Genomic DNA, 13,068 nt, shown 5'->3' on the forward strand with positions numbered 1-13,068 from the left:
CCCTCCCTCCCTCCCTTTCTCTCTTTCTTTCTCTTCTCATAAGTGATAGAAAAGTCATGGTAGAAAAACGATAGGGAGTCAACTGAATCTCCTTCTCTCTTGCAATCCCAGCTCAGCCCCAGTTCTCTGTTTTTAGAGCTGAGAGAAAAAAAAAAATCTTGTTTATTTTCTCATTAATGTCCATCTCATGCTCATGTCTTTTCCTGGAGTTTGATGGAGTATTATTTAAAGCAAGACACCTCCCATCTTCAAAAAGAAAACTCATTCTGCAAAATGCAGCTTGGACTCATTTGCTGGTCGTTTATCATACCCCAGACAGTGGGGTGCGCTTATCTATATTGGGGATATTTTAATGGCTCACAGGGCATGTGCTCCCTTTGGCACTGAAACACAGGAGAGCAGCGGTTCCATGACTTTAAGAACTGCCCCCAACTGGTCTAAAGTGGCATGGGGGTGGGGAGAAGGACATGTGCAAAGCAGCTGCAGAACCGGACTGCCTTCAACTGTGGTGAAGGCCAAGGGCTGGAGGCTAAACTTAACTCAGGCCCAAGGTTTTCTTAGGGGAGCTGAAGTCCTCACTGCCATACCATAGTATATTTTTTTTCTCTCCACTGGTTTTTAAAAGCCCTGGTTTGATGTATCTTCCATTTACTTCAGATGGCAAATAACAAAGTGCCCTGTGCAGTGCTGGCACAGAGTCAAAACCTAATAAATATTTGCTGGGTGAATAAATAGTTAAATGGAATGTTATTAGCGTTGCTGGTGTTATTGCTTTGGCTTGGAATGTACAAGAACAGACTTGAGGCAATCAAGTAATTTCCCTTCACCAGTACAAGCTAATTATTTGAGAGATGAAGATCTGGTACACACTATATATCTGTCAGGCTCCATTTGCTCCTAATTAAAGGTGGGAAAGTCAGCTCCAGCGTTGAAGAGGCAACACGAAGAGCCACTGCAGCAGAATCTTTGAATTTTCCATGCCTCGGTTTGAGGGACACATGAAGACGGACTTAGCATGCACCCTGCCTCTCAGCCTTTTGCATCCTTTTCTCTGCTGTTTCCTAGAGGGCAGGCTGGGGACAGGAGGAGCAGGTCCTTTGATATCACTTCTGCGGGTCAACTGCTTCCGTGACATCTGCTAACAAATATATCATCCTCCCAACAAAAGTCATGTATGGTGCTCCAAGACAAAAATGCTAAGTTTCCTCCATAAGCCCCCGGGAGAAAATGAATGACCATTCATTCATTCGTTCGTTCATTTCATATGTAATTATGTATTAGTCTATACTGAAGTTGGGAAGTTAACACTTAACAAAACCTAAAGATGGTTCTATTTTCACGATTAGTGAAATAATCATCGGAAAAATTATATAGAAGTCAACCAGTATGGCTCTATGAGGAGAGATTGGGGCTGGTGGTAAAGCAAACCTTACTGCAGGGCCCCGCCAAGGCACACCGTATCTGTTTGGTATGTGTAGATTTAAGAATGAATCCCCCAACAAATACAGAGAGAAGATACCCAGCCCTGGATAACCCAGACATGTAGCCCTGTGCTACAGGAAACTGAGAAATTCTCACCAGGCACCCTCTTCCTCCTAGATACAGAATGCCTTCCATCTCTAACTGTCTTCTGAGTGCCAGACACACACACGTCTGCTTTTGTAGCCTGTAGTATGACCTCTATTTTGCCAAGTCAGTCCACTAGCCCTTTGTTTTCTCTCTGTCTTTCCTTTTGGTGATGGGGAAGTGCCATAGAACAATTAATCTCTGCTTCTGGTGTGGTTTCCCACACTCACTTTCCCAATCCGAGAAAGGCATCTGCCCCTCATCAGCAGCCATGCCTGAGTATGTGTCCTCTCCTTAGTAGTATGCCTATAATATTGTTCTGAAACCTAGGGACTTAATATTTATAAAACACAGAATGAGGACAGGCCCATGCTCAATTAATGCTTGGTCATTCATATTAGCTACTTCTATGGATATAAAAGTGGTAAAAAGTAACAGATGGCAACATATAAAAAAACACAGTAGAAAGGGTTGGCACAAACACCCTATATCATGGCCTGAAGGTACATGTCAGTGCTGAGAGGAATGGGGAAGAGCATAAAGGGGAAACAATAGGCAAGTGGCTTTTACTTTTTCACATGGTACTTGTGTACTAGTGGATTTTTATAACTATGAAACTGCACACAAATAAGAGTGTGTGTGTGTGTTGTGTGTGTGTGTGTGTGTGTGTGCATCTATAAGTAACCCTGCTTTATCATCTTCAGTGCTAGCACTACATGCATGCTATATGTTTTTATAATGAAACTTTTAAAAATAGCTTAGAAAGCTTGTTGGCACATTCCACTTAAGTCAACTTAAATTAAAGCACAACTTTAACATAATCCCCTTTATACTTTCTTCTTCTTTTAAATTGGGAAGCAGCATTTAGAGGCTTTCCGGTTAAGAAAAAGAGGCAGTATCTAAACCAATCCATCCCAAGTCAAACATCCATTAAGATTTTTGCTGGTACAATTATCCCACCTGTTTCTCCGTTCTGCATATGCAAATGTGAGTTTCTGGAATGCTGCTCGCCCACCAGGACAAACAACACATCTGGCTCCAAGTGGGTGACTTCACTGTACTCTTAAGCATGGCTTAAATTTTTAATAATGAGTGTTTAAAAGAAAAAAAAAACAACCAGTGACATCATCTCTCAAACACAGAGATGAGGAGTATCAGTCCGTGTTCCTGCTTAGCACTAAGCACAGTGCCCAAACCCTAGTCTTTCCCAGGATGCAGGAAGCTTACCTTTCTACAGACTGTCCTTAGCAAGCCCTTCCTGTCCCAGCAGTGGCTCCTGCTCACTCTGTGAGATCAGTAGACAGGATCAAGATACAGAAAATAGCCATGGATGATCTCTATCCACACAGAGTTCCATCCTATCTGCTTTCGGTGGCTCTTTATGTTTAAGTAAAGATTTGGTTCACCGAGCAGGTTGAGGCAGACTGATACGTTGGCTAGAGTACCAAGGCCTCTGTGCCCATCTGAAGGCTTCTCTTCCTTATCTCAGCCATGTTCTGCACTGTCCTCTGATAAGGCCACTAATTTGCAGAGAACTTGAGCCCACTAGTTTTCGTAGAGCCAATGCGAGTGAGCTTGCCAAGGAGACTCTCATGTCCTCCCAGGGACTTTCCTAAGGAGTAACTACATGGCATAGTACTTTTTAGCACACCAGGGACCCTCAGAATTAGGATAACTTCCCACACAGAACACAAGGTGGAAGGAACTGGGTTAAAACTGTAGCCGACTGATGGGCCAAGTCTAACATTGTGGTCGAACTTTGTATGTCTTAAGCTAAGAATGGCTTTGATATTTTAAGTGATTGGGTTAAGAGAAAGAAAGAAAGAAAGAAAGAAAGAAAGAAAGAAAGAAAGAAAGAAAGAAAGAAAGAAAGAAAGGAAGGAAGGAAGAAGGAAAGAAAGAGCAAAGTAACTAATATTTTATGTTGTAAGTATATATGAATGCCAATTTCCTGTCTATAAATAAAGCTGCATGGCAGAAGAGCAGGCTCACTTACACATCCTCTACAGCTGCTTGGGAATTAGGGCAGCTGAACTGAGAGACTGAAGTTCACAGTGGTGAAGAATCTGATAACACGGTTGCCTCTGCTCCAGGTTCAGGTGGAAGCTATCGCTATGCATGCCTGTTTTGTAATGAAGGAAGTTTCTTGATGGACATGTACTGGCCTGTGGACTTGGTCATCACAGAGAGTGAATACCACAGCTCATTCTACTTTCCTTACTTCATACATGAAGTTAGAAGAAACTGACTGTATGGAAATAAAAAGACGATAATCAGTAGGGTCACTGGGAATGGCTTGATAATGCAAAAGAATTTCATATTACCTTTGGATTGCTAAGGCTGACTTGAACTCCAAAAAATAATATTAGTTATTCTCCTGCATGCTAAGATTTGATGTGTTCTCTTCCTTGCCTCTAAAAAATCTTGTGACAGACAAAATGTTTTATACTTGTGGTCCCTGCACATGGGTGAGGGCTGGAGCTCTCCAGCTCATGACATTAGTATATTAAATGGTTTCCTTTGGTTTGTACTTGCATTTTGCTATCAATAGGCCATGATGAGCAATGGTACCATACAGGAAATACCTTTCAGTAAATCTTGATAGGGTATCCTGTGCATTTGCTATAACTGTTAACGGAACGGACAGTGACCCTCCTGCCCATCATAATACACTTAAAAAAGGTGAAATTCTACAAAGCTATGCACTCACAATAGCTGCTGTAACAAAAGTACCAAAAGTAGTATAGAACTGAAAGTGTGAATCGTTAGCTTCCATATCCACCTCCACCATGTGCGTGAGTGACCTCAGCTTCACCTCCCTTTATTTTGTTTCAGAGACTGAAGGCTGCGCTGACTCACCATCCTGCCGCCATGTCAAACGGGACCATGAGCACCATTGGACACATGATGGAGATGATGGGCTCCCGGCAAGACCAGACGCCGCACCACCATATGCACTCACACCCGCATCAGCACCAGACACTGCCGCCCCACCACCCCTATCCACACCAGCACCAGCACCCCTCACACCATCCCCACCCACAGCCTCACCACCAGCAGAACCACCCGCACCACCACTCCCATTCCCACCTTCACGCACACCCAGCGCACCACCAGACCTCGCCACACCCACCCCTGCACACCGGCAACCAAGCACAGGTAGACTTTCACTGGCGTCTCTTCCTTTTTCCTGGCTTTGTTAACAGCTAAAGCACTAACTCTGCAGACATCTGCTGCTACCTTGTTTAATAAGCCAAGGGACATTCTGGGGAGCTCTGTGCCTTTCCTAGGAGGTGATTGTGAACAGTAAGACAGGATTAGGTCATAGTTTCTATAAACGATAGAAGAAAACTTCAGCTTCACTCTCTAGGAGCAAAGGGAAACTGTAAGCCCTCTAAAACCTATATTTTTGCAAGCATGTCATAAAGTTTGTCCTAAGAAATAGATAATACTGATAGGAGGATTAAAAGAAACCTGAACTCATGATGAAAGATGTGAACAGTTGAACTGACAGCTAAGAAGCTGAAGAGTGTCGGTCCCTGCAGATGGAGGTCATCAAGGAATACAAGCAAAGGGTCCAAGGTGCTGGAGAGATGGTGAGAGCTGACTCATCCTTGAGTATGCAGCATCTTGGAGGAGGCAGAGAGGCAGCCCAGCTCCGCAGATGACCAGACCAAGAGAAAGGTCAAATCCCAGGGGTAGGGAGTCACCGTGACTAGCCAGGAAGAGAACAAGCATGCAGAGTGCACTTAAAGAGACGTTATGTCACCCAGGCTAAGAAGACAGGAAAGGCTCTGTACAGGACTCGGTTCGCCTAAGTAGATGAAGGACATGTCCAAGAGTGCAGTGAGCCCTGGTCATTTTGGGACTTTGAGCAAGATGACTCTCACTAGTCTTCTCCACCCACTTCACACGGCCCAGCCCCAACCCGCTGGGTCAGAATAGCATCGGAAGCTAAGGTCTGCCAAAGGATGATTTTTAGCTCTCTCCTTTGCTTTCTGCCTCTAGAGCCAAGCTCTGAGACCAGGCAATGCCTTGAGCTCTAGAGTTCCCTGCCCTAACAAATGAAACCCAAGCCAGGAAAACTAAGGACAGCGACAGGTGACAAAACTTGTCCATTAGATTAATTTACCTTTGCATAGATCCTTAGTGGTACTCTGCCTAGCCAGAAGAGCTGAGCTGTACAGTAAAAAATAAAAAAATAATAATAACAGTTCTTTTCTTGACTGACTTTGGTGACTGTGGACAGAAGAATAGATTAACCCTTAGCTTTCCCAATCAGCAAAGCAATGATACCAATTGATTAAATTTATAGGCCCTCATGAATATGAAGTCACTGAGGGTCTGTAAAGGTTCTTAAAACACGCTAGCCAGGATCAATTCTAAACTCAAACAATTTGAAAGAATTTTAGCAAGTAGTTCAGAGATAAAACATTCCCCTGAGCACATTTTTATTCACATTTTAGTCAGCTATTGTACTGGGACATGCATCAAAAAGGAGAAAGAAAAGCAGCCTCGAAGGCAGTCTGTCCACTCTGAGTTCATTACTGACTGACATATGGGACAGCAAGGTTTGGGCATCTTTCTGGGCAAGTTCTTTCAGAGACAATTTAACAGTTTTATAAATATGAAAACCATTCATTAACTAAGTGCCAATTAGCCAATTGCTCTGTTTCAAGTCAGTAAGTGCCCAATTGTATATGCAATTAGCTAATTGCTATTATAATTGGCTACACCTAGATTTTCTTTTTTAAACCTTATTCTAGGAAAGAAAGACTCCATATCTGCCGATCATTTAGTCAGTACCCTAAATTACCATGCTTAGGTTATATGCACATGACTGATTACTGACAAGATTCTGTTAAGTTTTTTTTAAATGTATGATAGTCTGAACAGGAGATACAGAGATCTCAGAAGGTCCTTCTAATTCTGAGAGCCTAAGCTAATTTGGGACAAATTCTGTCTTCTTCAAATTGCTGTTCACTATTTCTGGTCAAAATTTACAAAACAAATTCTGCCAGGAGACTTCCACTGTGTACATAAAAGTCATGGTAATTACCATGGATACAGGTTCTAGTTTTAGGTTGTAGCTTCAAATTCTGCCAGTTCCCTGCGATTTTCCTGCACAGTTTAGGTGTCAGTTCAGAATCCTGGGGATGCTTGATGGTCACAAGCCATATTTCTTAGCTGATATTCCCCCAGCCCAAGCCCTGGACCTACACTGGGCCTGAACTCAGTCTTAGCACACAGGACGAAGGTACAGAGAAGGTATCTGAGTGTAAGGTGGGTTGAAGTTACAGAGGCAGGACATAGCATTCAGAGCTCCTTGCTGTAAAGAGTAAAATCCAGTTTGGCTTAAATTCATCTTGTATAGGTGAGATGGCTCAGTGGTTAAGAGCACTGACTGCTCTTCCAAAGGTCCTGAGTTCAAATCCCAGCAACCACATGGTGGCTCACAACCATCTGTAATGAGATCTGATGCCTTCTCTTCTGGGGTGTCTGAAGACAGCTACAGTGTACTTACATATAACAATAAAACAATTTTTTAAAGGGGGGGCTGGTGAGATGGCTTAAATAAAAGAGAGATCTCACATACACAAAAAAGAAGATGTGAAAATAGCTGTGTGGCAAAAGCCAGCATGCTTGCTCCTGCTGTCTGGTTCTACAGGAGTTGGCTCAGGGGTTAGCATCTGAAATGAAAGTTTGCTACATCTTGGCCAATGGCAAAGATTATGTCATCACCAACCACCCCAGTGAGTAAGACCTTAGAAAATTAATTTATTTTGTTATCCCTCTGTGATTGGGCGGAAAGGAATTGTCAATAAAGAATTTCAGAAAATGTCTTTGTTTTAGATAAAATTACTGAGGTGCAGTCTGATTGACCTCCCGAGCCCGATTCTTTTACAGTTAGTCATAGATGGTTTGACAGAGTTTAGGACTGAAATATATCATCATCATTCAACTGACGTCAACCCAAAGCCACTATTGGTGCATTCTGATTGATTTCAATCATGGTGTTTGAATGTGCGAGAAAAGGGGTTTGAGCTTAGGTTTTGAAAACTTTTTCCCTGTTATTTCTGTAGGTTAAATGTCTCTTGTAAAACAACTTTATAGGTATTACAACTGTAAACCTGGGTGACTGAGAAACAGGAGAGGGGGGCAGGAGTAAAGGGCGTTAGCTGGAGCATTAGGTGTCCAGACATATAAAGAGGGAGTCATAGAAACTTCACAAGGGACCGTGTGTCTGCCTCTTAGAGGGAAATAAAGCTGGCTGTGTGGGGGTCTCTAACCTTTCCATGTTGTGGAGTCCCACATAGGCCTTACAAGGAGTCTACAAGCTTAGTAAAAATTTTTTTAATAATGTATGTGACCCCTCCTGGGATTTCCTTAAAACATAGGTATGTGTTAGGCAACCTGTCCTCACTGTCTCACAGATACTGTGTGTGACAGAGAGGACTGCTGGCAACTCTTGCTAGTTATCCAAGGCCCTGGGACCCCAGTCACTAAAATACTCTCTGAAGACTCCTTCCTCCTCAATCAGAGCCCTGAGGATGGTGCAGACTGCACCCATCTGCAGTCTGTAGAAGGCACAGGAAAGAGGACTCCAGCTGCCTTCTGCATGTGCAAGGCTCTTCTAGAAGAGTCCAGGGGTGGCAGTGTCCCATGGGTGTGTTCCACTGAGATGATTTCAAACACATTTGGAAGTAACACAACCTGCCATACAGTTTTTCTGTGAAAAATAAAAACAAAAAACAAAACAAGACAAAGCTATCCTGACAATAACCTTGACCTTACCTGTTTCGACCCAGAAGTCATCCACTAGCAATGTAATGCTCTCTAAAGCATCTTAAATAAAAGCATTTTTAATACCTGAAGGAGAAACAAATGCTGACACCTTCCTACTCCCCTACGTTTTCCCCCCCCCCCCACCCTCCCGCAACACACAGCACCCCACCATGATTCTACAAATGTCCTGCAGGGAAAATTCTGCCTGCTTGTATCATCAAGCCCAAATACATAGACAGCAGCTCAAGGTATCTTGCTCTCACAAGTGTGACTTCATTGCTAATCTCATTCCCTGAGAACAAGTTTCACTGGCTTACTAAAAAAGCAACTGGCTTCCCGAGCCTTGCTCTTGTAAACTGGCTTGGAAGTCTTTATTCCCCAAGGTGTCTTTCCTTGTCCCCATCACTTCCTCCCTCTTCTTCCCCTCAGGTTTCACCAGCCACACAACAGATGCAGCCAACCCAGACAATACAACCGCCTCAGCCCACAGGGGGACGCCGGCGAAGGGTAGTGGATGAGGACCCAGATGAGAGGCGGAGGAAATTTCTGGAAAGGAACCGGGCAGCTGCCACCCGCTGCAGACAGAAGAGGAAGGTCTGGGTGATGTCACTGGAAAAGAAAGCTGAAGAGCTCACCCAGACAAACATGCAGCTTCAGGTGCGGCCTCCATCCCTTCCCCAGGCCTTGTCACAGCTGGTGTTTCCTGCCCTGAGGCTTGTTGACCCAAGCGTCCCACCACACACCTGGCCTCAGAGGAACCCAGGCCCTCTCATCCAGTATCTTTAAGTGGTTCGGTACCATCAGTCCTCCCACAAGAGATGAGGGACGCATGGGACCAAGCACAGAATCAGGTCTTTATGCCTTGGTTTGGTGGCTTCTGGCTGTGTTTAAGCGGTCTGGCTCTCTGTGTCCTCATCTATAATTAGGGAACAACTTTACAAAGTTGGAGGTAAGATGTGAACCGATGTCCATGGTGCAGTTAGCATGGTTCCTGGCACAGAAGGCTCTTCATCTGGAGGCCATCTAGTGTGAGCACCAGGCATACACCCAATTGTCTGTATTTTTATTTTTAACGGAAAAATATTTTGTCTTGGCCTTGTGTTAGGCTTGTTTGCACTAAAAGTAAATACCTATTTCCATCTCGATTTCAACCTCAGCAAGGTTGGAATCTTGTGTGATTTTTGCTTTCCAGGGGTGGCATAGCTAGGAACACCTTTAAAGAAGTTCTTTCTGGGACTGTCCTGGGCAAAGAGGAGAGGCACTAATGTGCTGGGTTTCTCAGGAGAACTCCCTGCTCACCAGTGATGCTGTTCAAGGTGTTTGTTCTAACATCAGGAAGGTTCTCCCAAGAAAATGCCAATTAAATCAAACCAGCTCCTCTCAGAACTGAGCTATGGGCATAAGGAAGGTGGTAAGGTGACCCAAACAGAAAGACTGTACACCTTAGTGACTCGTATCTCGTCTGGTCTCAGAATATTTACAGCAGAATTTACTATTTTCTTTTATTTTAGACAGGGTCTTGTGTAGCCCCCACTGGCTTTGAACTTGCTATGTGTCTAAAGATGACTTTGAACCTCTGATGCCCTTGCCTCTAGTTGGAGAGGGTAGGTAGGCACTGCAGGCGTGTGACATCAGTACTCAGTTTTATGTGATGCTGAGGATCATAACTTCCCTAATGTAGGCAAGCACTTTGCCACCTGAGCTCTGTCTCCAGCCATCTGTGCACCCTTTCGAAGGGGCACTTGGGATGTCTTTGCATTGTGAGTTACATTAAATGGACAGGATTCGTGGTATCCAGTTTACAAATCCAAAGCATACAAAGGGAGATGGGTGTATCTATGAGCTGAATTCCATAACTTACAGGCAGTCATCTCCCCCCGACCTAACTTTATCACCCTTTTTGTGATAGACAAGATGAAGTTAGAAAATGTGTAGCTTACATAAAAATAAGATCATATACTGGTTTGTGCACATAGTTTGGGACAATGTCTCACACTACTTAGCCTCCCTATTGGCTGTTCCCTGTTCTAGCATAGGACCTGCACTCTTTTGAATCACTGAATGAATTCCCTGTGTATAGAGTGTCTACAGACTGGATGCCCGACCAACTTGGTAAAGCTTTGATTGCAGGGTCAAACCACAAAGCAGTGTCTAGAGCTAAACGCTTTGAAAGCCACTGCTGTACTCAGACAGGGCAGAGGAGTCCGTGAGAAACCTTTAACAGGAATGCACATAAGCATTTTAGCATTCGTGGCTACATTTTCACTTTGACATGTGTTTCAAATGTTACTGGGGAATGGAGAAATGGCTTAGCAGTTAAGAGCACTTGCTGCTCTTACAGAGGACCTGTTTGGTCCCCAGCATCCATATAGAGGGGTTCATGTCTGCCCGTGCCAGCAGTATCAGGGTATCTAACACCCTCTTCTAGCCTCCCTGGGTACCTTGCACACATGACATACATTCACACAGACATACACATACATAGTAAGATGTTTTTAAAAAATTAAAGTATGTTATGCAAACATGTTAAAAAATGAAAGCTCTGGGCTGTGCAGATCCAGCATCCATTGTGCCATGGGCTGGGCAATGATTGAAGTAGGAAATTCTGACAGTTCTGAGGCCTGCAGGAGGATGGTGGAAGCCCGTTGGGGTTTCCAATAGGCCCTACTGACTGTGGGAATCTTTGCTACACCCTGTATAATTTAGGCTGTTTTACAGCATCATTGACTTCTACATATTAGAATAAGGAGGAAAACCTTCCCTCAGTTTTGACAACCAGTGTCTCCAGACATTGCCACTTGCCCCCTGGTTGGAACAGAGCATGTGGTAGTGCAAAAATCAGTTTTGGTTGAGTGCAAACTCTTTAAAGCAGAGCCATGAATAGCCAGCAGACACAGGTCAGACACAAAACATTAAATCAGGGTGAATTAAAATGAGTCCTTACAGATTTACTCCAGGATCTTTGCTGAGAAGAGCACAGAGCCACACAGAAAGAAACCCTTGAGTTTAAGGTCAGATGTGTCTGTGGCTTGACATACACTTATTTATGACTGCTTTCAAGAAACATACAAAGTACATTTACCCTTTACTAGACACTAATTCACTCGTGTGTGTGTGTGTGTGTGTGTGTGTGCATTTAATATTTCAGAGCTAAGACAGCCAAGAAAAAGACGTACTAAGTCTTAAAAACTAGGATTAAAAAAAAATCTTAGCCATAACAAGTCTGTGCAGTAGACACTGGTATCTTTTGGTTACAAAAGCTATACAGAGAAAGGGGTGGGGGGAGATCTCTCAAACACCACTTATTGATGTTTTCAGCCACTACTTGCTACAGAGGGACCAGAGGGCCAGAAGGTACAGCAGTTCCATGGTCTCTGTTATAGTGTGTATTGGGATCCATGCCCTGTGATGCAGGAGAGGAAGTCACAGTCTCAGCTGCTTTTGAGTGACCCTTTTCCTCTTGATGTCAAAAGAAAAAGGTGTCTTTCTTGAGACTGGTTTCATGAGCCAATTTTTAAGTAAACAGAAATAGAAGGTGCTAAGCAAACAAACTCCAGCCAAATGGAATCTCCAAGGTCCGAGTGGCCAGCCGCCACTTTTGAGTTGTTTTCCAGAAGAGGACCTTCTAGCTAGGCTTCTGCAGAGCTTCTAATTGGAAAAACAAGAGCCAAGAAAATAAAAGGCAGACCTCAGCCTTAGCTTCACAGCAGATTTCTGCCCAAGAGCTCATCACAGGTATAAGATTTAGAGAAATTTAGAAAATGCCCAACCTGACATTTTGCAATATGGAGAAACTGAGGTTTGAAGAAATAAGGAGTCAGCCCAAATGTCATACAACCAATAAGTACGAGACCAGGGATTTGGGCAAATTGCCTGTGCCCTAAGCCACTGCTTTGACATCTTTTATTCTATGACACCTGTGAAGCAAAGGTGTCTCCTTCTGCTGCTGCAGTGGCAGATCTCTGCCGATGTGGTGCTCCAAGGTTGCCTGCATTCAGCGGGGATATGGAAATCATCTGGTCACCCACTAAAGTAATTGCTTTTCCTTTTTAGTGCAAAGACACATGGTCTAAGTTGATGCTGAAATTTTAGACACACGAACCCAGGTCTGGGACTTGGCAAGCGAGTGGGCCAGATGGAAACTGTTGCTTGACAAATTGAAAGTTCTTTGTTTCTAAGGGACCAAACCTGCCCTCAGCTAATCTGAAAAAGGGGGTGGGATTCTGGGCCCTTTGTGATAATTATGTTTTTGTCACAAACTCCAGCTTATACAAAAAGATAAAAGAAAAGAAAAAAAAAAGAAGTATTGTGGATTTGTCCTATAACAAAAACATCACCAAAGCCCCAAGCTGTCAATGTGCCTGTCAGGGAATTCTGAACGTGCTGCTTAAAGGATGCTGTTGCAGTGTGCAACACTTCCATGTGATCCCTACTTCACCCCCAGGCAGATTTATGGATTTAAAAACACATCAGTATGGCAGGATCTCCCTCTTACCATCATCATCTAAATAGCTAACTGCTTTAAGAACAGCAACCCCAAAGTCATTCCACAACTGAAAAAGGAAAGGATTGGCTTCAGTCAGAGAGTGTATGGCTATTATTTATACTTTTTTAAAAACTGTATCTGAGCACTTAGAAGTGGTGTTACAGCCGGGTGGTGGTGGCGCACGCCTTTAATCCTAGCCCTTGGGAGGCAGAGGCAGGTGGATTTCCGAG

The 13,068-nt window shown here is 43.7% G+C and overlaps 1 protein-coding gene across 4 annotated transcripts in view; it reads left to right on the forward strand.

The window, feature by feature from the left end:
• The window catches only part of Creb5 (cAMP responsive element binding protein 5), a 403,859-nt gene that overhangs the window by 379,913 nt on the left and 10,878 nt on the right, over window positions 1-13,068 (forward strand). For all 4 annotated transcript variants that reach the window (XM_031381940.1, XM_031381941.1, XM_031381939.1 and 1 more), the window contains 2 exons: window positions 4,402-4,725; window positions 8,782-9,009. In XM_031381940.1, coding sequence (XP_031237800.1) covers window positions 4,402-4,725; window positions 8,782-9,009 — 552 coding nt within the window. The remainder of the gene's footprint in view (window positions 1-4,401; window positions 4,726-8,781; window positions 9,010-13,068) is intronic.

This window comes from Mastomys coucha, unplaced genomic scaffold (genome assembly GCF_008632895.1).
Source record: "Mastomys coucha isolate ucsf_1 unplaced genomic scaffold, UCSF_Mcou_1 pScaffold20, whole genome shotgun sequence".
NCBI classification, from domain to species: domain Eukaryota; kingdom Metazoa; phylum Chordata; class Mammalia; order Rodentia; family Muridae; genus Mastomys; species Mastomys coucha.